Source organism: Amphiprion ocellaris, chromosome 19, assembly GCF_022539595.1.
Source record: "Amphiprion ocellaris isolate individual 3 ecotype Okinawa chromosome 19, ASM2253959v1, whole genome shotgun sequence".
Classification (NCBI taxonomy): domain Eukaryota; kingdom Metazoa; phylum Chordata; class Actinopteri; family Pomacentridae; genus Amphiprion; species Amphiprion ocellaris.
In genome coordinates, this window is record NC_072784.1 from 28,414,149 (window position 1) to 28,440,067 (window position 25,919).

At 42.4% G+C, this 25,919-nt stretch overlaps 1 protein-coding gene across 1 annotated transcript; it reads left to right on the top strand.

Moving 5' to 3' along the window:
- The first annotated feature begins 4,526 nt into the window (after window positions 1–4,526).
- On the top strand, window positions 4,527–25,578 carry gpr139 (G protein-coupled receptor 139). The gene is made up of 2 exons (XM_023288200.3): window positions 4,527–5,046; window positions 20,680–25,578. Exons 1-2 carry the CDS (start codon window positions 4,911–4,913, stop codon window positions 21,654–21,656), a joined length of 1,113 nt encoding a protein of 370 aa, XP_023143968.2. The 5' UTR covers window positions 4,527–4,910; the 3' UTR covers window positions 21,657–25,578.
- The last annotated feature ends 341 nt before the right edge of the window (window positions 25,579–25,919 follow it).

Sequence of the window (25,919 nt, forward strand, 5' to 3'; positions counted from 1 at the left end):
CATTAAAAAACAGTTCATTGCTCAGAAAATTTAATTTAAAAAAATAGATTTTTCTGTGTTTTTACTGGATATTAGCTGTAATTAATCAAAACAGGAAAATCTGTAACACAACAGCATAAAATATATAAATTTTTCTCTCAATAACAACTTTCTATTAAATAATTATGTTTTTTACTGATTTAAATACAATTTTTAAAAAAGATGTTCATGATCAAATGTATTTCAAGAATAAATACAGATTTTACTAGATACTATCTGTAAATTAAAATAAAAAAATGTAAAAGCTTCTCTAATTATTTCTTAAAAATATAAAAAGAAAAACCTGAAATCAACATGTACAGCAATTTTCCAAATGTCCAATTTTTTTTTTATCAATACTGGGGAAAAAATGTAGACATTTTGTTGATTACATTTTTTATTTGAATACTTTGTGTAAACATTGTCTGCAGTTCGACTGAGTTCAGCTTAAAACTCCCTGAATTGTTGTCGAGTGACTGTTAGCTGGAGCTCAGTCACTCAAGGCTTTTTGGTTGTGCCAAGAAAGGCCGAATTTTCTGTTTTTCACCCAATCTGGGTGCTCTAAATGGTTTATTTTTGACGATTTTTAAATGAGACACATATAATAAAGTGAGTGCAGTAAAAGCTCAGATGTGGATCACAGTCACGTACAGATCGGCTTTGTTCTGCTCAGCTTCTCATCGTAAACGTCAACGTGCGTCCAAAAGACTTTTCTGTGGAGTTTGCAGCAACAACACGTGTTTGGTTTTGCACGTTTCTGCATGTTTTCATGCAGCTGTTCAACTCAGAGTGTGAAGCCCCCAGACAATGTGTGTAATGATGATGTAATGGGTTAATAAGACACACACACACGCGCACACACACACACACACACACACACACAGCAATGACCTGCACAGACCCACCGCTGACCTCACCCTCATACATCACCACAGGAAATAACGAGGTCAGGTACAGAAGCGCCATCACCTGCCCTGGTTTAGTTTGGAGGAATAACACTACATTACAGTCACACATCAAAAATACCCTCACCCACATGTACAGCGTGTGATATTAAATCCAGCTGCAAACAACAACCCAGACACAACACAATAACGGCCGCATCAAAGCACCACAAGATTACATGTAATCAAGTTTGTGTGACAAGGACCAATGATGATGCTGTGTTAAGTAGTGGAAAGCAGGCAGCCATTGGCCCTGTGGGGGTCTTTCACAGCTCCAGCAGCTACTCTTGAAGAATCACCTTCCTCTGTCCCACATTTCTCTGTGATCAATTCACGTCATCAGGCCATATTTTATTTAACAGGCTCCCTCCCTGCGTCGCCTGCAGCTCATTTGTTCACATGTAGCAGAACACAATTAAAAGCACGTGATTGTTGCTTTCTGCTCCTTCCCACGTTTACCGTCTGATCAGAAATATTTCAGCCATTGCTGGGCAAATTCTCACTCAGCTCCAGACCCCAGAAATCCCAGAAATGAAGCTTAAAGCTAGTGTGAAGATCCACCGGCTCTTTCTTCTTTCTTCTTTCTTTCTTTGTGTGAGACTCTTTAATCTCGTCTGCCCTGCGGCCCTCATCACAGCACCGTGCTCTACCTTTTTAAAGATGTACTGACAGCAGAAATGGGTGGAGTGTGGCTCTCTGTGTGATTTCCTCAGACCTGTGGAGAGCTGACGGCGCTCCAGACAGCCGTGAAGCTACGCTGTACCGATGCCAGAACTGCTCTAAAGCTTTCTGCCCTGGAAGGTTCTGTAACTCTCCGTTCACATTCGTACAGGACAAAAAATAGGTCAGATCTTTCCATCATGTGCTGAGGAAGAAGGTGGGAAAATGACTCAGAAATCACTCACAGAGGAAGCTGAGAAATAAACACCTCAGCAGGTGAAGAGTGAGGCAACTAATCAGTTTATTAGGAACACGTGGCTGTAACTAATCCATGCAACCAGTAGCTTTACCTACTTTATCCTGCAGAGATTTTCCCAGCACCAGTTCACTACGTGGATGACTCAATTAACCAGTTAACCTGCAGCTACAAGAAGGTTAGAAGTTAAGTTTCTAATTACGGTGCTGGAGAAAGGTGTTAATTAAATCATTGTGATTTGCTGGAGGATGCAGTTTATGGTGTTTTCTAATGTTGAACTCTTTCATTACACGTTTAATGCTCTGGTTTTTATTTACTGTCATCATGCGTTATTGCAAAATGCATGGACACTGCTGGTCCAGGTGCTTGTCGCCACCTGGATTAAACTATACAAGTAGGCAAGATTCTTCCATTAGATAATTACAGCAGTGATGAATATGTTTTAGCTGCAACAACTTATTTAACTCTAGCTGATGCAGTGAGACTTAATGGGACTCCGATACATCGCCACAATTTAATCAATTGTTCCTTGTATCATTTCAGAAAGATAAGTCCTGATAAGTCCACAGCGGTCAATTAGTAGGATCACAGTCATGTGATGGTATGATCTTGGGGGATTTGGTGACTTCGATTCTGTTTTCTCATATTTTTGAGGAAGAGCTGGTTTCACAAAGCATTCTATGTTTTTTGTGTCTCTATTACATAGGTGGACTGCTTGGAAGACTTTGGTTTGACACTAAACAGAACATCTGTAGTCAGTGTTGAGTTCACTGAGCAGGAGCTGCATGATCCTGCATCTCATCCTGAGCTTCATGGACAACAGACACACATTTATGAACAGTGCTTCTATAAACCGTGGTGAAAAATGATGGAATCATCATTCTTGGAGGATATTCATTCAATTGTTTAATTTTGTAGAAAAAAAAATGCAAATAACAGACATGCCAAAAAACAATTTTTATTCAAAATGCCAACCTTCTGGTTTTAAGAAACATTTAAAAAACTAGAAAAGCACTCAGAGAGCGCAGTACTCCACCAAACCTGCTCATTCCCCCATATGGCATTGTCAGAAATGCAGCATTTGTTTATCAGTTATTGATGATCAGAAATCATGGCAACATAGAATGTGGCCATTTAATATAGATGTACCCTCAAACAAAATGACCTTGTCCTGAGCACAGGTGTGTGTTATGCATGTGTACATATGTACGGATACCGAATCACATATCACATCACAATCATATGTAGCGGGCGGTGGGAATTGATGGGACTCAGAAACACTCCCAAAATTTAATCAATGGTTCCTTGTGCCATTTCCGATGGATAAAGGTACGTGTCCACTGGATCTGTCAATGTCACACATCCCATTCATTGTCTATGTGAAACACACCACACTGAATGCAGGTTCCATTGTGGTGCATTTCGAGCTGTGGTCCGGTGCGTCTCCCCAGAATTGTCTGAAGTCCATTTGCATAAAGTAGACATCAAGCCTGCTTTATGCAAATTCAGTGTGGCGTGCAGAGGTCCAACGCATCACAAAACTTACATCAAACGTCTAAACTAGCCATTGTTGAGCTAAAATGAGGACAGTTCAGCAAATGCACAGGTTGTTTTTTGCCTCAAATGTTTTCAGAAATACTTTTCACTGACCTGTTTTCATAATAAAAGAGAAAGTTTGCGACCGAGCCGCCATGTTGGTCCGACTCATCTTCCAGACTGAAGCTGAAAGTGCTGTCATGCGACGACCTAGTGGCCTGTTAGTGCACGCCCACCTAGCGGTGAAATTTTCAGATGCGGTGTTTTTACAAGCAAGAAAAACAGATCCTCTGGACACATACCATAAGTCCTGATACGTCCACAGTGGTTGATTTGTTGTAGGATTGCAATCATGTGATTGTCAGCAGGCAGCTGACGTAGTATTCACTTGTTGTCATGGTTACAGTGACACTGTGCTGCTATCTCACAATGATACAGAAATCTTTAGCAAATCCATGGATCCAGACTATAAGCTGCATCACTGCCAAAATCTAATCACTTGGTCCTTGTGTCATTTCTGACCTTCCCTGAAATTTTCCTCCAAATCCATTAGTCCGTTTTTGAGTAATGTTGCTGACAGACAGACAGATGTACGCCGATCGTCACAGAACTCCACCGTGTTCCTTGGTGGAGTAATAACTGACAGTCGCTGCTCTGCTATCGACCTCAGTCCAGCTGATAAACCGCAAACTGAAATGTGAATATTTGTGTTTTTCAGTGTCAGTCTATTGGTACATTTTATCTGGAGATACAGACAGTTCCCACTGCATGGAAGATTAGACCGAGCAGCCGCAACAAACACCTCCACACACACTCACGTCACCTTCCTGTGTGTGGTGGAAGAAGGATTCATGTTTAAACTGAAACTGAATCAAACACCAGCAGCAAAGAGGCACGTTGACTCAAAACAAACAGGGCGAACGCTCTCCGTCCTCTTCCACCACCGACTCATTTATCTTCTCTCTTTTTTTTTTTATTTTTTTTTTTTTTTATTTTTTTTATCTTCTCTCATCTGTCACATCTGTCTCCTCATCAGTTTTATTATCTCTCTGTTCTCTCCCTCTCTCTCTCTCTCCTCCTTCCCTCCCTCTCTCTCCTCCTCCTCCTCCCGCTGTGCTCTCGAATCGCTCTCATTCCTCCTCCTCTCACACTCAGGCAGCATCCTCCCCTCTCCACTTCTACCTTCACACTCACCTCTTCACGCCTCCCTCTCAGCTCTCCTCGCCGCCTTCCTCTCCGTCACCTAATAACACACATCATCTCTCACATCTCTTCCCCCTTTTTCACTCCCTCCTTCCATCTCTTCCCATTCTTCCCTCCTTTCTCGCAACACTCAACCTCGCTGTCTTGCGCAAACGCTCGCGTGCAAACACTCATGCTGATTGGCACCCAAGGACGGAGCAGCCTCTCTCCCGAACCGGCTACCGGGCGCTTTGATCGCTGCTCGGGCTTCTTGACACTGAGCTCAGCTGAGGAAGAGGACGAGGAAAGAGGCCATGGAGCACAGCCACATCTTTCCCGTTTTTTCCCCAAACGGGAGCACCTGGAGCGGGCAGGAGGTTGCCCAGCGATGCCCTCTCGGACCACTGCCGGTCATCTACTACAGCGTCCTGCTCTGCCTCGGCCTGCCGGGTAAGAGACGTGCACAGAAGTGTGTGTGTCATGAGCAATTCTGCGTTAATTTACCAATTTGGAGCTTGCATTTGGTGGTTTGCAGGAGTTTTGTGCTTTGTGTCTCGATTTGTTGCCCACTTGTCTGCACACCTGGGTGCATCGTGCACAGCTGTCATTCTGTGCACACATACTGTTGATTTGTCATTCTGACCTTGTGGCTGTCACTCATGCATGCGTACGTTCCTCCTATGTGTCTGTCTGGAGTTTCTTGGAGATTTTTTCGAGCACAAGATGGAGAGATGTGCAGAACATTATTAAATCTGTCCAGAAATCTTGCAGAGCTACAAAATATGAAAACACATTTTATTGTTTTTATTAATATGAGTCGGTGTGCTTTATGTTTGCGTGACAACCTGTGAGTGATGACTGTGGCTTTGACCTCAGCGACAGATGTGTGTCTCTCGACGACCTGAATTAATGGCGCCTCCTTCTTGTGTCTTTACCGTTGAATGATTAGTCCATTCACAGTCACTGTCAGACCCATTTACTGCCTCCGTCCCGCTGTGTGATCTATGAGCGCTGACCTGGCCTCACACAGAGCAGCAAAGTGGTGCGTATATGAGTGCGGGTATAAAACAGGGAGATGGAAAAGCTGGAGGTCAGATGAAAGAGGAAAAGATTGGAATCTGTTTTAACCCAGCAATGAAATACCGAACTCATTCTGAGATCAAACAACATCAAGCACAACATCCATCCATCCATCCAGCCATCCATCCAGCCATCCATTATTTAGACATCGCTTAATCCTCATTAGGGTACTGGGGGGCTATAGTCTAGCCCAGCTGACTTCAGGCGAAGGCAGGGGACACCTTGGACAGGTCGCCAGTCTACCACAGGACTGCATGTACAGGGGGGTCTCGACTTGCATCAGAATTTCATTCCTACTGCACGACATAATGTGATTTTCACCATAAGTCGGAACCCACATTTGTACATAAGTGCCTATGTCGCTCATCTACGCTGTCACGGTGGCAAAATCATAAACTGACTAGACAAGCGTTTGACTTGGGAGCCATAATGAGGGGCAAACAGTTTCCAAAAAAACAACACAAACAAAAGAAAGCGAATGTAGCCCAATCCAATGAGGCGTACAACCGGCGAATGTAAACAAAGCCGTCTTCCTCGTAGAGCGCGACGTGACGATGCATTCGTCTGCTCCGCTCGCCAACTAGTTCCCGTGCGAAATTTGTTTTAACGATGCAAATGCTGTACATCGGACTGATGGAACAAGACTTTCTTAATAAATTTATGGGAGATGGCGACAAAACCACAAAACGCCGTAGGTCGAGGACATCTTAAATGAGGACCTGATGGACAGACAAACAATCACACTCGCCTTCACACCTGCAGACAATTTACAATCACCAATTAACCTCAACATGTTTTGGACTGAACCTGGAGAAAACCCACTCATTCACAGGGAGAACATGGAAACTCCATGCAGAAAGATCTGGGACGCGAACCAGGGATCTTGTAGCTGCAGGGCGAAAGTGCTAGCAGCAAAGCTAGATATTATTTAACACTGATTTTTAGAATCCCTGATTCACATCCCAGCCTTCCCAGGATCTTTCTGCCTGGTGTTTCCATGTTCTCCCTGCTGGGTTTTCTCTGGGTTCTCCAGCTTCCTACCACAGACCAAAACATGCTGAGGTTAACTGATGATTCTAAATTGTCTATAGGTGTGAATGTGTGTGAACCTGCCTTGGCCCTAAGTAGACTGCAATCCCCTGCGACTCTAATGAGGATTAAGTGTTGCGTAGGTAATGAATGGATGATTTTAAGATAAACAAGCAGTGCTTTATTTGTCCTTAAGATTAACCAACATCCTTAAACGCAGAACCTTTTTCCTTGATGAGGACTTGAAGGCGATGTTATCAGCAACATAAGCCGCTCTGCTTCAAAACAAATCTGCATTGCAAAGTGAAAAGCTTTTGTGTGCCAAGACTGCAGTTGCCCCAGAGGTTTGAGTGAAAGTCCTTCTTTTCGATCAAACCTCCCCGAATGATTTCTGGACGGCAGAGCTGGAGTTTCATTTCATTTCATTCTACTGCTGCTGCTGAGTCGTCTTTACACATGCTGTTTGTTTAATCGCTGAGTAACAATAAGCGGAGAGTGCGAGGCAGTCCTATAGTAGCAGCAGCGAGTTTGACTTATTCAATCATAATGACACAGCTCATTCCACTCAAGCTGAATCATGAATGTTTCATGAGCGCGGCATGTATGAGTAGTAGCGGCATGACCTACAGACCTGCACAAATGAAACGCTGGCGGCGGAACGAGGCTGCTATTCCGATGATCAGACGGTGTTTCATTAGCAGCAGCAACAGGAAACTCCCCGACCTGCAGACAGAGAAAGGTCACATCGACAGCTTCGAGGGCGCAAAGCGAGACGAGGGAAGGTGATGAGGAAAGGGATTGGGCAGGTCAAGTGGTGGGGAGAGATTACAGAGTGACCTGTGGAAATGATGAACTGGAAAGAAGAAGACAAGGACACCGAGAAGAAGGCGAACGGTGGAGTTAAGAGATCAGAGCCCTAATAGACAAAGAGATTAATAACAGCCGAGGCAGCGGAGTAGCAGCTCTGAGCCTGCTGCAGACGACGGAGCTGAAACGAATTGCCACATTTTTAATTAATCGCTAACGCGCTCTCTCTCCGCCCGCTGCTCGAGACAGAGCAGACGTGTGGTCGCATAGCAAGCAGGACAATGAAGGAGCTGCTGCTGCCTCCCCGGGATGATCCAGACGTGAAGGCCTGCTGCTTTACAGTAGAGCACGTGTGCAACAAACCAACAGCTGCTTCCCAGTTTAAATCCACTACAGGTGGTTTATCTGGTGAAATAAGCCACCATCCTGCTTTAGTGCTGCTTAAATACCTGTATATCTGAATGATCTGCAAAATGTGTTGATGAAAAGTCTCCAAGACGGTGCAGCAGGACACAAAGCAGCGAATGCATTCAATAATTAACATCATATAGATTACATTGAACAGAATCAGAAATAATTTATTGATCGTTGAGTAGAAATTGTTGATGTTACAGTTGCAGAAATATGAACAATATAAAATGTATAAACATATGTAGAAAAGAAGTCTTAAAAATAAAATGTTACAAGAAAAATATGACATAAAAACATCAACATAAGTAGAAAAATATGATCTAAAAATATAAAAAGTAAAAAAATATGTCCTATAAATATAAGTTGAAAAATATATCCAAAAAATATAAATATAAGTAGGAAAATATGTCTTAAAAATATAAATATAAGTAGAAAAATATAAATATAAGTACAAAAAATACAATCTAAAATTATGAATGTAAGTACAAAATATAACCTAAAAATATAAACAAGTTTTTAAAAAAATCCTAAAAATAGAAACTAAAGTAGAACAATATGACCTAAAAATATGAATATAAGTAGAAAAATTTGTCCTAAAAATATGAATATAAGTAGTTAGTAATAGTAGAATGAGTCTCTTGAGATGCATTATTTTCTTCAAATATTTTCTTTGATGTCATACATTTTTTGACATTGTCAGAAAAGTATAATTATCTTAAAATGGATCGAATGTACATTAGCTGCTAGCTACCTAGGCACCGAAAAAAACTGATAAATTTCTGCAAGTTTCCATGTAAATGTTTCAATCAAACCTTTGAATAAAAAAACATTGTTTAACAGTAAAATAGCGGTCAGTAGAGTGTGTTTTGGGGTCTTGTTGAGCTTTCAGTGCACTCAGTCCATGGACCGAGAGTGGCTCAGGTGTCGCCATGTGTTGGACAAATTGGCGGTTGTTTGGATTCGAGATGTGGACAAGAGAACGAATGCACACAATGAGTCACTTCATATGAGGCTCTTGGGATCCTCTGAGTCTTCACGTCGACCTGCCGAAGCTTCGGTGTGTCTGCTCAATAGTCGAAGGTGCCACTAGTTGGAGAACGCCTCGTCCAGCTCCCAATTATCCACCCATCCAAGGGGAAAAGGTCGGGAATGTTCCGCGCTAACAACCCCTTCTTCCACATCGCAGTGTAGGCCAGGTGTCAGCCGCTACTTAATGAAGAGATGGGCCTCATCGATTTTCAGTTTGAACTATCGATCTGTCAGTCTTCAGCTGCGACGGGACGGGGCCTCGTTAACAGATCCTATCACTCTGAAAGCAGAGTTTGAGATTAGCTGGAGCAGACTGAAGGAAGGGATGCGACAGTGTGGGGGGGAAGTAAAGCAGCAAATCGAATGGAGGCAGGTTGGGATTGTGAGTTTTGTCTCCAGTCTGCAGTTTGCGGAAGGAGAGGAGGACGAGCCAGAGAGGACGGGGGAGGTGTTGTTTCAGGCAATAAATCAGAGATGTGCTGTCACAGAGCTGACTTTGTTTGATGAAAATGCTGAAAACACTGCAAACTAATCAAGAAAAGCACTCCGAGAGTATCATTTCCGACGGATTAAATCTTGAAAAAATTTGTGGCAGAAATCACAGCACCATAGAATATGGCCATTTAATATAGATGTACCCACAAACAAAATTATCTTGCACTGAGCACTTGTTATGCATGTGTACGTTATGTACAGATACCAAATCACATGATCTAAATATGTAGCAGGCAGCGGGAATTGATGGGACTCAGAAACACCCCCACAGTTTAATCAGTTGTTCCTTGTATCATTTCCAATGGATAAGTCCTGATAAGTCCTCAGTGGTGGATTTGTAGTAGGATCACAATCATGTGATCATCAGCAGGCAGCTGATGTAGTGTTCACTTGTTGTCATAGTTACAGTGACGCCATGCCGCTATCTCGCAGTGATATAGAAATCTTTAAAAAATCTGTGCATCCAGACTATAAGCCGCATCACTGCCAAAATCTAATGACTTGGTCCTCCTGTCATTTCTGACCTTCCCTGAAAATTTCATCCAAATCCGTTAGTCCGTTTTTGAGTAATGTTGCTAACAGACAGACAGCCAGACAAACCAACTCTGATCATCACATAACTCCACTGCATTCCTTGGTGGAGTAATAAATAATAGGATAATAAAAAAAATAGTTAAATAATTAATAATAAATAATTACAATAATATTCCCAAAAAAAAGTAGAAAAGCACTCAGAGAGCGCAATACTCCACCAAGGCCGCTCAGTCGTCGTATCATTTCTGACGGATGAAATCTTCAACAAATCCGGGGATCCAGACTATAAGCTGCATCACTGCCGAAATCTAATCACTTGGTCCTTGTGTCATTTCCGACCTTCCCTGAAAATTTCATCCAAATTCGTTAGTCCGTTTTTGAGTAATGTTGCGAACAGACAGACAGACAGACAGACAGACAGACGTATGCCGATCGTCACATAACGCCACTGTTCATTGTAATAAATTGCTGTAACTGATTTGTTGTTCATACGTTCATAGATTGTTAATACGTCAATCTGAGGATAACTACGGCGCTGTGATCCTTCTTCCCGCCTGAGTTCTGTTTCATCTCTCTTCCCCTTTGGTTGTTTTCTCAAAGCTGTAGATTAAAAAAAGAGAAGAGCCAAGGGCACGTTTTTAACAGTTGTTTATGAGCCCTTTAAAGAGGATGAGCAGCACAGACCTGCAGCTTCAGCCTTGATGTGAGGACAGTCATCTCCAAACCTTGACTCTCGGTGGCCTGTCTGTAAAATGAATGAGTGTGGAGGTAAGCAGGTGGCAGAGCACTGCAGTCGCATCAATATCGTTACAGGGCTGCTTTCTCTCTCACAGTGCACATTAAACATCACATCTCTTTCTTACTGTTGCTCTGGCAGTATGTTGCTTTTTTACACACGTTTAAAAAAATGGGTCATTCCAGAACTGGAGGACATTTTACGTCCCACCCATTAAATTTCAAATAATCCACGTACAAAATACTAAAACATGCAGTTGTTGCTTAAATGTTCTTGTCCTGAGACCAAATCTAAAAAAACAAATTAGGAGAAAAAAATGTTTGAAAATATTTTATAAAATACCAAATAAGTCTGGAGTTCCCCGTAAAATGCCATTTTTCTCTTGTCCCACCCCGCTGATGACCAAACTGAATCTCCAAGGGGCTGAAGTCTATCCCAGCTGACTCAGGTGAAGGCAGGGGACACCCTAGACAGGTCGCCAGTCTGTCGCAGGGCCACATACAAAGACAAACAAGCACTCTCACATTCACACCTACGGGCAATTTAGAGTAATCAATTAACCTCAGCATATTTTTGGACTGTGGGAGGAAGCCGGAGTACCCGGAGAAAACCCATGCATGCACAGGGAGAACATGCAAACTCCATGTAGAAAGATCCCGGGAAAGCCGGGACGCGAACCAGGGATCTTCTAGCTGCAAGGCGAAAGTGCTAACCACTACACCACTGTGCAGCCCCAACACATTATTTATTTCATCCATTTATTTCATGTGTTTACACATCTTTACAGTTCAGAATTGTTAAATAATGCAGTTTTTAAATGTGCAATAAAGGGAATAATGAAGCTCCTGCTCTGAATGTGTTGATATTTTAATGCTGCATATCTGCTATAAATAATGACATGTACTCTGTATTGTCATTATGCTACAACAGCAGAGATGAAGTTAAAGGTGATAAACGGAACCTGAATACTAAGAACAGAGAATAATAAACTTCTGAAACAGATGGTCTGTCCTTCTGTAAGTGAAAGCTAAACAGGAAGTGGTTCACTGAGGATGTCGTCCATTCAGTCTCCTTCTTCACAACCAGATGAGGTTTTCCTTCTGTTGGCTTCACTCAGAAGATCCTCACAGTGAACATGAGACACCTGAGATGAAGACAGACATCACAGTATCAGCATCAACAGCAGAGGTTCATTTTAAAGTATCCCTGGAAAGATTTCCTATTTCACATATAGTTTTCCAGGCACTGAAAGACAGAAAGGCCTGTAGTCACTTTAGCTTTAGGGGAGAGGATTTTATTATCCAGTTTATCTGTGCTGCAATTTAAATGTAATAACTGTAGTGTTCATCATTACTTTGATCATATTCTGGGAGTTTATCTTTCCAATCTACACTGCAGGAATAAGTACTACAACATGTGAATCAGTCATTAAACAACGGTAACGACTAGACAGTAGATTTCCTGTTTTCTCCAGTTTAACTTCAGAGACTCAGCAGATATTCATGACTACTGACAACACAGAACCTTAACCTCACTGTTTTAATCACATTTAGGTTTTCTAAATGTTACATTAATGTGAACCAGCATCTCCACTGACAGTTTTACTAACTAAATGTACCACATTACACTAACATAACTCACTTCAACTGTTAACATGAAACTCAACACAAACATTATTAGCTTAATGCTACATTAGCTTTAATCGGGCTACGACTGAGCAGCTAGCTCGGTTAGCATCGCTAACATTAAAGCTAATATTTACTATGCTAACTCTCTTCTCTCGTCAACACATAGAAACAAACTCCACCAACATCTGGAGTGCATGGCACACATTATATCTGACACTAAAGCCGCATATAAAGTGCATTAAAAGTGGCACCGATACGAAAATAAACATTTAATTAGCGAACTATCAGAGTCCTTTAGGTGTCTGCTGGTAAAATCAGCCGAAGGCAGAAAACTGGTTAAAACAAGCCAATGGGCAGAAAAACTGTCTGTGGAAAATGTTCTGCTGCTGCACCGATAAATAAACCAACAGTTATTATATCAGAATTAATCCAAACGAGAGCAAAGTCTCTGCTGCCTCCTCCATAGGACCTGTCAACCATTCCAGACCAGACTGTCAGTCAAGTAGCCCCGCACCCTGGCTCCGTAAAATTTTAACGCTCTATATAAAATTCAGTATTGATTTATTTTAAGATCGGCCACCTGATCTCTCGTTTTAACCATAACAGCTAATGAAAAAAAAAATCCTGAGCAGTTGAAAAGCAGTCTACCAAATTTTAGTTTTTCCCGTGATGAATTGGGGTCTATGGAGCCAGAGCTTTTTGGAGCCAGCACCTGGCGGATGGTGTGATATTGCAAGTTTTTGACACTTCTGGGTAGGCTTCATTTTTGGAGCCAGACGCTATGTCCATCTTTATTATACAGTCTATGATCACTGCCAGATAGCGGCACGGCATCACTGTAACTATGACAAGTGAACACTACGTCATCTACATCACATAATTGCGATCCTGCTACAAATCCACCACTGTGGACTTATCGGGACTTATTCGTCGGAAATGATACAAGGAACAATTGATTAAATTGTGGGGGTGTTTCTGAGTCCCATCAATTCCCGCTACCCGCTACATATTTAGGTCACGTGATTCATTATCCATACATAACATACACATGCATAACACACATCTGTGCTCAGCGCAAGGCAATTCAATACCTAATAAATAAATCTTGCATTTCTAAAAAAAAATGCTGCATTTCTGACAATGCCATATAGGGGAATGAACAGCTTTGGAGGAGTACTGCTTTTCTTGTTGATGAATATGTAGCAGAAAATTGCAAAAGAGAAGATTTATTTTTCAAAAATTTGGAAACTCAAATGTCCTCCAATTCTGGAATGACCTTAATGTTAATACATTTGCAACATCCAGGCTTTAAAAACCATCACATTTCTTCCCGTTGCTTCGTAGGAGCGATAAGCGGCTGGTTTTTGTTCCGCAGAATTAAGGAATCGCTCTGCTTTGTGTAGAGTGTGACGCTTACAGAAGACTAAAGGGAAACGGTTGTCATGAAGAACAAAGTGGCTGTGACCTTTGAAGCCAGCTTTGATATTCTCCTCTCTGTTTCCTCTACACCTCGCTGTCTGTCTCATTTGGTCCTTCTCTCTAATCCTGCCGTCCTCCATCCCTCCCTGACCTTCCCTCAGACCACAGTTTCCTTCACCCTCCATCTATTTTCTCATCCCTCTCTCCTCCTCTGGTCCTATTAGCCTCCAGATGAGCCGTTGTACCTCAATTCCCTCAAATGACAGAAAATCCTTAATTGCAATGCTGCGACGCTCCTTCTCTTTTAGAGGGACATCATTTCCTTTTTTTATTCTGTGAATCTTATACAAGGCCCGTGAGAGAGCCTGACGACCGGAGGGTGTTCTACCTCTGGTTCTGATGGGTTAAACTGGTTTGTCGACAGCCGTCTGATGCGTCCCTTTAGTGGCGGGATGAGTCAGCCTCGTTACACACCTCAGGGAGCTCGCTGTGCCGTCTCTTTTCCCGCTAAACAACGTCAGCCACCCTCGTTACATTAGAGGAGCAGCAGGGGGAGCGGCGGCACAAAAGCACTCCCACACAAATAGACTAAAGAGTCATCGTGCAAACACACAAACACACAGCGAACGCAGACAGACGCACAAACACACAGCAGCCCATCATCTGTCCTGCAGGTCATTCTAATCCCCTCTCAGCTGGAGGCCCCGGGGCTTCCTTTGTGAGGGAGAATACGGAAAGATGATGAGAGTTTGCATGCATTTTTGTGCGAGCATCTACATGAGCGACTGAAGGCTGAGCAGATCCAGAGACAACCTGGAGACCAGGAGTCAGCTGCAGTGAATGGGAAACCCAGTGGCTAAATGGAAATGTCAACCTCACAGCAGATCCCTTTTGTTTGTCTGTGGAGGGCCTGCCTCAAACAGAATAAAGCCCATCCAGTGACAGCCAACAGCTTCCCTCCTCTCTGTTCAGCAGACAAGAGAGAGTCACAGAGAAAGTGAGGCGATGGATTAAAGTGGTTGGATTTGCAGTCGATGGGCTGCACTGTGGCTTGGTGGTTAGCACCGTTGCCTTGCAGCTAGAAGATTCCCAGTTCACTTCCTCAACTTCCCAGAATCTTTCCACATGGAATTTGCATGTTCTCCCTGTGCATGTGTGGGTTTTCTCCGGGTCTCCAGCTTCCTCCCACAGTCCAAATCCATCCGTCCATTATCTATACACAGCTTAATCCTCATTAGGTTCGCAGGGGGGCTGGAGTCTATCCCAGCTGACTTAGGGTGAAGGTTCAGCTGGACAGGTCACCAGTCTATCACAGGGCTACATATACAGACAAACAATCACACTCATATTCACACCTACGGACAATTTAGAATCACCAATTAACCTCAGCATGTCTTTGGACTGGGCTACACAGTGGTGTAGTGGTTAGCACTTTTGCCTTGCAGCTAGAAGATCCCCGGTTTGTGTCCTGGCCTTCCCAGGATCTTTCTGCATGGAGTTTGCATGTTCTCCCTGTGCATGAGTGGGTTTTCTCCAGGTTCTTGGGCTTTCTTCCACAGTTCGCAACTCCAATGAGGATTCAGCAGTGTAAAGATAATGGATGGATGGATGGATGGATGGATGGATGGATGGATGGATGGATGGATGGATTTGCAGTAGATGCTGAGAAGTCAGTGGTAAACTTCTCCTCGTACAAACTGATAAGATCCCAGGTGAAGGGCTACAGCTGTGAGAAACAAAAGTCAAGCTGCATTACGTTTACAGAAATGGCCATAAAGTCAACTGTAAACTTTGCTGACAGCAATTTATAAACCACAGCTCAACAACTAATGATAGCATTTCATCTAAAAATGATGGGCTAACTCGTCTGCTTTATATTCCTTGATAGTTTTTGTGCTGGGATATATTTGCATTTTCAGAAATCACATGAATAGGGGCATCCTGGTTTCTGCTGAATCTGTTGTTATAATCTCAGTATAAAATAATGAGTTCAAAATGATTTAATATGCTGCAAATACTAGCCATTTATGCTCATGCAGAATACATTTAGGCGAATGAAGTTAGCAGGTAATGTGCACTCACTGCATAATAAAACTATACAAAAATATAATCAAGATGTCCCTCAGATGGATTCAACACATTTGTTTCTACTAATACGAAACCTTTGACGTCTCTTTATCGTCATTTTGATATCTTCAAACAGCAAACCTTCATTTTTAGGAAGAAAAACAGGATTTCCCCCCAAAAAAGACAGTGAAACGTTAAAAAGGATTTTAAAAAATTGACTGGGTGTCTTTTGACTTGGTTCCTACATTACCCACAATGCAACCCAGCCGCTGACAGTTAACTCAGATTCAGGTTTCTCATATCAGATCTTCTGTTGAGTGGTCAGTTCAGATTTGTGTTTCTCTCCGATGTGAGATCTCTTGATAAATGATCTCCTCGGTTAGAACCTCCGTCCTCCAACATTCCGGCAGGTTGCTCTGGATCTGATGCCGTGATTGTGTGTCACGTTGTGTGCGATATTTTAAATTCTGATTCGAGGAGCCAAACATATCTGTGGAAATCCTAGTGGAATTTCAAAAATCAATCTCAATGCAATCTGGAAAAGCCAAAAAACAGATCTAAGCTGGCAGCCGGAATGAGGTCAAACTAAGTTCTAATAATACTCATAAATGGGATTTTCTATTAAAAATAAACTACACTCATCATTGGAGCATCTTTTTTTGGAATCATCAACACAAAACACTAGAAAAAAAATAAACCTCCATGAATCAACAACTTTCTTTGCTAATAATCAATATGGATCATTCCAGAATTGGAGGACATGTGGCCTTCAAAATGTTTGAAAAATAAACCTTCTCTTTTACAGTTTTCTGCTCCATTTTCATCAATAATAGGCAATAAACTATCAAAGGCTTGATTGGCTCAGCTTCCACATCAATGGTAGCATTTTTATTCCATGTTTTCTGTGGTGTTTGCTAACCCTACTCTAATCACAGTAAAAGGGTTGCTAATCCATGCTAATGTGATCTTTTTCTCAGCAGTAGAAGCTAGATATTTAGCTGCTGTTACTGCTGACCAAGAGGACAAACTGACTGATGGAAAACAGTCCAAAGAATTAGTCTGATCCTGATAATATGAGGTAGAGTGAGACATTCAATCAAGGCTGACAATGGGATGAAAATGTGAAAAATAGAAGAGAGGACATAGCTTTGCTCTACACATTCTATAGGAAAACTGTTGGATGATGCTAATTGCAGTGTTTTCTTCCCTTTCTACCAGCTAAAAACGTTATGCTAACTGGGTTGTTGTGGGACACACGTTCCACGCATAATAATAATTATTTAAAACATTATGTTGATTTAAAAAATGTTCCCACAATTACAAGAGACGTCAATGAAAAAATAATAGCAAAAAAGCAGATTTAAATTTCATTTTAACTGTTTTATTTGAAATTGAATTTGGTCATCAGGGAGGTGGAACAAGGGAAAAATGGAATTTTAGTGGGAACTCCAGACTTATTTGGTATTTTAAAAAATATTTTTAAACATTCTTTTCTTCTAGTTTTTTTTTTTTTTTTTTTTTTTTAGATTTGGTCTCAGGAGAATTAAATTCACACAACAACTGCATGTTTTAGTATTTTGTACATGGATTATCTGAAATTTGATGGGACATAAAATGTCCTCCAATTCTGAAATGACCCATAAACTCACAACTGATTAAATATTGTGCCAAAATGGAGCACAGTAGAATGAGTCTTTATTTCTAAGAATGAAAACATTTTTGGGCTGTAAACATGTCTTCTGAATTTTGTTTTTTTTACCTTTAGGAAACTCTTCCACAGTTATGCTGAGCTATTAACATGACATAGTCCAACAGAGCAAAGAAACAAGGACATAAAACGTGCAAATAGATAATAAATGATAACCTAAGAGACAGCCATGACACTGAGGGTTATTATAAACCTTGTAACGCTGGTGGTTCCACAACTCTGAGTCCAAGTTTCGACTAAAACAAACCAGCAGCAGCGAAAGAGTCAACAACAGTCGGGCAGGACCTGACATGAAAGCGAGGAGCAGTTAGCAATTAGCAATTAGCAGTTAGCAGTTAGCGCCTTGTGCTGGTGAAAGGTGTCGTGCACTCCGGCAGCTCAGTGCACGTGTATTGGCTTGTTGAGTCTTGTAAGCAGCTTTGACATCTCATTTATGGTTATTGATAGATTGGATGTTAATGAATTGGTGCATCCCTAATGATCTATGAGTTTGTATGTGTGTGTGTGTGTGTGTGTGTGTGTGCGTGTGTGCGCATGTGTGTGTGCACTGTCTGGTGCACATCTTCAGTCATTATCTGGAGCCAGCTTTGTAATTTGTAATCAGCTGATAGCGGCTGAGGCTGTGAAGTGTGATGTACCAGACTCCAAGCTGCCATCTTTAATCCAATCCCAGATCTATTACTGCAGAGGGCACACGCACACACAGGCACACACGCACACGCACACACACACACACACACACACACACACTACACGGACAGCGACAGCTGCTAAATGCATTAATGTCTGTGACGCTATGATGCAATGTTAGACAGATCTTTGTCTGAGGAAAGCGACTGGATGTGGCTCCAACAGTTTGTCTGAAGGACTTTGGTTAGCAGATACTCTGCTGTGTGTATTTTTAATATTAGTTAGATAATTGAACTAGCACTGCATGAAATAGAAGCTCTGGTTAAATTGAAAAAGTCTTTAAATTTTACACTTCATGTCACATATGCATTGAGAACTATAATGTGCAACAGCTTGTCTACACGAAAAATGAAAGTCTAAATATGTGAGAAAATTTACCAAGTTTGCCTTAATGAAATGTCCTACAAAAATCACACTGCTCATTTTTAAAAATGCACATTTTCCTGCTAATATCTCAGCTTTCAAATGTCTCATTGACTTGAATTGACCTAGACTGCTTGTGGGTGTGCAGTAAATATCAGACACCACTCGCATTCATCCAGCTGTTATCACATACACTACCGTTCAATAGTTTGGGGTCACTTAGAAATGTCATTATTTTTGAAAGAAAAGCATTTTTTTTCAGGCCCGTTTGCAGCAACCATCACTCCTGTGTTCTAATGCTACATTGTGTTAGTTAATGGTGTTGAAAGGCTAATTGATGATTAGAAAACCCTTGTGCAGTTATGTTAGTACATGGATAAAAGTGTGAGTTTTCATGGAAAACATGAAATTGTCTGGGTGACCCCAAACTTTTGAACAGTAATGTCAGTGTGGAACAGCAGAAACAAAGGTGTCCAAATGTGCCCAATAAAAGCTAACAGATGCCTGTGAGTTCAGATTATTTTGGCATTTGACTCGATTTAAGGATCATCTTTGAGATAATCCACTAAGTTTTTATTATATTTTCAGAGACTAATAGGTTTTGTAATCATTTAAATGATCTTAAATCATCAATCAATCATTCTGCCCCACATCTGGGAGCACATGCACATTCCTGAAGCAACTGTTAAAGCAAAAATGGATCAACTTCACCGCTAAAACATGAAGAAACAGCAGCATCTATAGGCCTGCTAGCAAAACATTTATCTGTGTTTTAAATTCAAAAATAACACGTTTTGTTAACTGAGGTCAAATAAAAGTAGTTTAACTCTCTGAACCCTAAAATCTGCCAGTGTGATTGAAAAGATTATGGTCTTTTAAAGAAATTGTGGAATTTGTCAGATTCAGACATCAAAATTTTAACTTTCTGTCAGTTCTTAACGAAACATAAGCTTCAGTTCTACATGTCCTGTTTAAGAATTGGCCAAATTAAACCCAATTCTGACAGAAACAAAACTGAATCTGTGCTTGAAGCCATTCATGACTCAACTGCTACAAAAAGTCACGAGATTTTTGAGAAATCTGGAAATTTTCAGCCGAACTGCAGGACATAAATAAATTCAAAATGAAAGCAGTGAAATGTTTCTAGTGAGTGACGCTGCCATTTAATTTGCTTTAATTAATCAATTCTTGTACCACAAATAATCAAAGAAATTCCATGCACATATTCATTAAAAGCTATGTTAAGCCTCTATCTTGTTTATTCGCTCCTTAACTGTGCCAGAAACTTCACAGACGTGGGAATAATATGCAATATGTGGTGTTGAGAGGCAGCTAAGCTAAGCTAAGCCAGAGGTCAGCGAGATAAATCATATTTGATGCCCCCCTGGACTCTACACCTGTCCGCTGGAATAGAGACGGGATAAATGAAGGCTGGCGACATGGATGAAAGCGTATGATGCCACATGTTGGGGATGTGGGGTAAAGACGGACGGAGAGAGGCAGATGGGGAGTGATGGGCGTCCTTGTGTTGTCTTTTAGCAGATGAATCGCCGGCGGCAGGACGGCAGACAGGAGTGAACCCAGGAGACTGCCGGCCTGCGATGCTGTACCTTGCCCTCCTGTTTTTGTTGTGGCTTTACTCTTTATTAGAGATAACAATTTGGCCAAAGGCAGGAGCTGCTGGAATTACACAGCAAATGCAGATGAACTGGGAAGGGAGGAACAAACAGGGAGCGGATTAGAGCGGAGAGCTGCACAAACAAGCCAAACACTGTCCGGGAACAATGACAGAATTGGATATTTTTGCATATAGTGGGCTTAAACTGGAAGGAAATGGCACAGGAGTCCACTCAGCTTGGGCCTGATTCGAGTGGTGTTGAAACATAATCCACCCAATGCAAATCCTCTACATGTTGGCAGCATCTGTTACTGTCCTGTATTCATCTGGCTGAATGACAATTTCCCATTTCAATTACCTGCCTACTAACACTCAGTTTCTCTGTTTCCCTCCCTGCTCATTTCCTTTTCCCATCTCATCATACTGTTTCATTCCCCATCATTTCCTCTTTCTGTGTCCTTTCAATCAGCTAACATCCTGACGGTGGTCATCCTGTCCCAGCTGGTGCTGCGTCGTCAGAAGTCCTCCTACAATTACCTCCTGGCTCTGGCGGCCGCCGACATCCTCGTTCTGCTCCTCATCGTTTTCGTGGACTTCATACTGGAGGATTTTATTTTGGCCACACCACTGCCCCCGTCGTTGAACAGCGCCGTGCAGGTCCTGGAGTTCTCCTCCATCCACACCTCCATCTGGATCACTGTGCCGCTCACCATCGACCGCTACATCGCCGTTTGCCACCCGCTGCGCTACCACACCGTGTCCTACCCGGCCCGCACTCGTAGGGTGATATTCGCCGTCTACATCGGCTGCTTGCTGTCGGCGGCTCCGTACTACTGGTGGCCGGAGCTGTGGCACAGCCTGCCTGGGGTTGGAGGAGGTGGAGGGGAGAGCAGCAGGAGGACGGCGGCCCAGCATGTCCTGGTTTGGGCCCACTGCGCCACCGTCTACCTCCTGCCCTGCACCGTCTTCTTCTCGCTCAACGCCGTCATCGTGCGGAAGCTGCGCCGGCGTCGGAGCTGTTTCCGTCTGCGCGGTTACTCCACCGGCAAGACCACCGCCATCCTCCTCGCCATCACCTCCATCTTTGCCGTTCTGTGGGCACCGCGCACCCTCATGATCCTCTACCACTTCTACTCGCCCCCGCCGGCCTCGCCGAGCGCCGGCCGCCTGCTGCACATGCTCACCGACATGGCCAACATGCTGGCGCTGCTCAACACCGGCGTCAACTTCTTCCTCTACTGCTTCATCAGCAAGCGTTTCCGGGCCATGGCGGCCAACGTGCTGCGGGCCCTGGTCCACTGCCGGAAGCAGCCGCCGCCGTTCTACGCCAGCCACAACTTCTCCATCACAAGCAGCCCCTGGATCTCACCAGCCAACTCCCACTGCATCAAGATGCTGGTGTACCAGTACGACAAGAACGGGAAGCCCATCTGCATCTCCTCCTGAGCCGTCCTCCGTCGCTGGGGAACGTATCCAGGCTTTGTCTCCATGGCGACCAGCTTTGTCCACATGGGAGTCTTTGGAGGTTTGAAAATGTCAGAGGGAGCGCGGTGGTGGTGGGTTAGCTAGCTTTGAGCGACGACAAGGTGGGAAAGTAAACAGCAGGTGTGCGTTGAAGCCTCTCATGTTCAATAAAGTATTCACAAAGCAGCGACCAGCATCCGACAGACTGTTTCCTCCATGCAAAAAAACAAAAACTGACTGACTGACTGACTGACTGCTGCACACACTGATGAAGGGAAATCACCACCATCTACCACTGATTGTGAGCCACCATTCGTAGCATATAAACTGACAAAACAACAAGATAAATCCCCGGTGAGGCATCAGATTTACGGCGCTTGCTGCCAACCACGAAGAGCTTTGAACAGCTGCTGGGAGTCAGTCTGGGCACCAAACATCTCCCCTCCAGGGGCAATTCTCTCAGGCAGAGCACCGTCCGACTGTCCCTCCAGCAGCGTACAGAAGCTCCATCGGTGCCACTTTAATATGCAGAGAAGTCGTTAAGAGAGAGAACAGCTCTTTCTGACTTTGTGTGAGTTCATCCCGGCAGCGCAGGTCAGCTACAAGTCGGCGCTCGCTATGGAAGTCATCGTAGGACAAGTAGGCCCTCTGCTTATTGTTGGTGAAATATCTATTAACGGTAGACTTGACTGTTAATGTAGCTTTGCAAAAATATAAGACAAAAAAATACGACTTGGAGTCGTGTTGATCCAAGGTGTTGTTAATCTAGTCATCACATTTCCAGTGCTAGACGAGGAAATTTCTGCAGTGAGTAGATAGTCCTCGGATAACTGTTAATGGACTCACTGTTAGCCATTACCTGGATGAATATAATGAATGTACCAAAACGTCTCTTTAACCCTTTAGCTTTCTAAGAAGCCGAGGCAGAGAGAGAAACAGAGAGGAGACAAAAATCAGAGTTTTATGTCCCACGATGCAGCAGTGAATCTGGTCTCAGGGCCACCATGACACGTTTCATCTCTGCTGGCTGACGGCGCTTCAGTCACATTTTATACCGAAACACACACACACACACACACACACACACACACACACACACACACACACACACACACACACACACACACACACACACACACTCAGATCAATGCACATCCATTGTGCAGACACCTCGGGGCATTAACAGGGTTCATCTATCTGCTGAGAGTGGAGCTGAGCCAAAGGGCAGATTTCTGCTAATACCTGCCTGGAGGGATCAGACGCATCACAGCTTTTTTTGTTGTTAGGCTTTAAATCTGATGAATGTTAGGCGTATCTGTCATAGCCGATAAAGTCGTGCCCTCCAAACTCTTGTTCAGATGCTTGAGACACTGCGTGTGTGTGGTTTCTTTTTCCTGAAACTGCTGTTAGAGCCAAAATGGATTAACTTCACCGCTAAGACATGAAGAAACAGCAGCATCTGTAGGCCTGCTAGCTCAACATCTATCTCTTCAAACCTCCAAATATAAAAAATGTTTACTAACTGAGTAAAATGCAATTAGTTTGACTCTCTGAACCCCAAAATCTGCCAGCAGGACTGAAGAGATTCTTGTCTTTAAAAGAAGCTGTGGAATCTGTCAGAGCCAAAAATCAGATTTTTTACTTTGTCAGTTCTTAGTGAAACCTAAGCTTCAGTTCTAAATGTCTTGTTTAAGAATTTGCCAAAAATAAAGCCAAATTTATCCAGATTCTGATGGAAACAAAACAAAATCAGCGCTTGAAGCTATTCATGACTCAGCTGCTACCTAAAGTCACATGAAAATTTTTTTTAAAAGTGTGTGAAGCTGCCATTTTATTTCCAGAATTGACTGCTGATTCCAGGTTTCATCAATTCTTGTACCACAAATAATCAAATAAATTTCTCTTTTCATTTTATAGATGTTGCACTGCACACAAAAAGGCTGACTTCTAGCTGGGGTTGTGCTGCTAACATAGAAGTGCAGGATTTTATTTACAAAAATATTTGAGTAAAAATGTGACAGAAGGGGGGAAAAAATCCTGTAACGGATCAGGTTTCAGAGGGTTTAATGTAAATTCATGCATCTGATTTTATTTTCCATCTGTTCGCTAGCTATACCTGCTTTAGCCTGTAAAGAGCTGCAGCCCATTCATGCTGACCGTGCACGCTCACATTCAAAACTACAGCCAGTTTATAGTATATAAACATACCATGCATGATGTTGGACTGTGGGAATAACCAGAGAAAACCCAGCAGGTGCAGACAGAACATGCAAACTACATGTTCACACTATTTCAATGCAGAAAATGTAACAGCATCATTTAAGCACGCTGAGAGGAAATAAGTTCACTGAAAGGTAGAAGCACGAACATCTTTCTGCATCGCTGTTTTCCATCACATACGATTTGAAACTGAAAGTGTGTAGTTTTAGAACACATTTGGGGTCTAGATGGATGTAGCTGATACGGAATTAATATTTTATGCACAGAATATTAGTATTCTGTGCATAAGATTAAAAAAAACATCATTAAAATGCATAAAAATGATTGAAAAACTGCGAAAACAAAGCAAGTTACAGCTAAACCTCTTTTTGAGTCCTGTAATATATTTGCAGAGTGGAATTATTGCCAACAGTCTGCATGTTCTTATTGTAAAAAGTGACATTTCCTCAGATCTCCTGCCTTTTTTTTGGTGCTGAACCTGCACAGATTGCTGCTGTTGGTTTTTCTCATTCCAGTCTTTTGCCCTCAGACATCACTTCAAAAAGAAATAACCACTTTCTTTAACGTTTGGCCTCCTGCTGTGTCATTTCTGTTGTGCACACGTGGCCATAACCAGCTTCTACACTCGTCCTTTATCCGCCCAAAATGATTTTCTCCAGAATTGCAGAGAGAATGAGGAGATTGTGATTGCCTGCTGCTCACTCTTTGCTCCCGCTTTAAGTCGCTTTTAGCTTAATTTGCGTCCTCTTCCCTTGTTAACTGAACACCTCGGAGTGTTTTCTGCTGCGTGTGCACGCTGCTCTGTCTTTTGTCACCAGAGACAGTCTGGGACCTCGACTCGGAGGGTGTCGAGCGTTATTTGAGGGAGGTGAAAGGCCAGAATGTCGATAATCAGAAATCAGTCAACGAGATTTACATTTACAAATATGTACTATGATTCTGATCAATGTTGCCTAATGAGCAGATTGATCATTAACGAAGTGCAGAAGGAGGTTTTCAGCTGCAGGCCGAGGAGCCGGTGTTGCCATGACATTCATTTCACGCGTTAACCGGGAGCAGCTCATGGTAATGTGACATTTGTGTGAGAAAGCGGCGGCTCTCGGCCTCCAGGGACGGAGGCGGGCATGCTGGGAAACCGAAGTGGAGCGTCACACGCAGGCTACGTGGAATCTTAGAAAACAGCCACCAGATATTAAAAAGATAATCCTCTCTGTCTCTCTACCTGCTCACACCTACAGAGTGTGTGTTATCACGTGTGTGTGTGTGTGTAAATAAAGTTCATATTAGACAGAAAAAGGCTTTAAAAGTGTTCGTGCCATAGGACCTGTAATGTACAAAACCAGACGTGTATTTATACTCCGTCACATACAGCACAGTATTATTATAATGATATATCCTTGAATGTACAACTGATGCTTCTAGCATTTCTGTTGGTATTTTTCTGAATGTGATTTTCTACACGATAACTTTTTGGAGCAGTCTTTTACCTCTTCTCTTCATGGCAGTGTTTCAGAGCTGTGTTTTTCGACCGTACCAGAGTGATTGTAGGCTTGCATAATTCAGTTTTTTTCCCTCCTAATGAATGTATTGATTGTGTAAAGTATTACTGTGCTGTGAGAAAGTATGCAGAAAAGTATTGGCTAATATTTTTGATTAATGAAATAAAAAAGGGTTGAGATAAAGAGCCGCTGGTGAACTGTGTGTTTTTTCACTCTTATTTACAGCTGAAAAGTGGAATAGTTTTATTTTATTCGGACATATCGAGCAGCTTTTCTGAACTCAGAAAACACAATATTAAAAAATTGTTGTATGAATCTAAAATTGTGATCTTTTGTTTCTACATTTTCGCGTTTATGCAGCTGAAAACCAGCAATCATAAAAAACAGATTGAAGTTAACTAAAAACTGGTCTGTTATCATTGCTAATACATTTTAACCAGCTTCGCTTTCTGAAAACAGTTTATTCTAAATAAATATACATCAAATCAGGAAATTAGTCCTGTTTGTTTTTTAAATCATGTGTGGT

Coding starts and splice junctions, on each gene's coding strand:
- gpr139 (XM_023288200.3), top strand. CDS start 4,911: ATGGAGCACAGCCACATCTTTCCCGTTTTTTCCCCAAACGGGAGCACC. Junction 5,047..20,679: donor GCTCTGCCTCGGCCTGCCGG/GTAAGAGACGTG, acceptor CCTTTCAATCAG/CTAACATCCTGACGGTGGTC.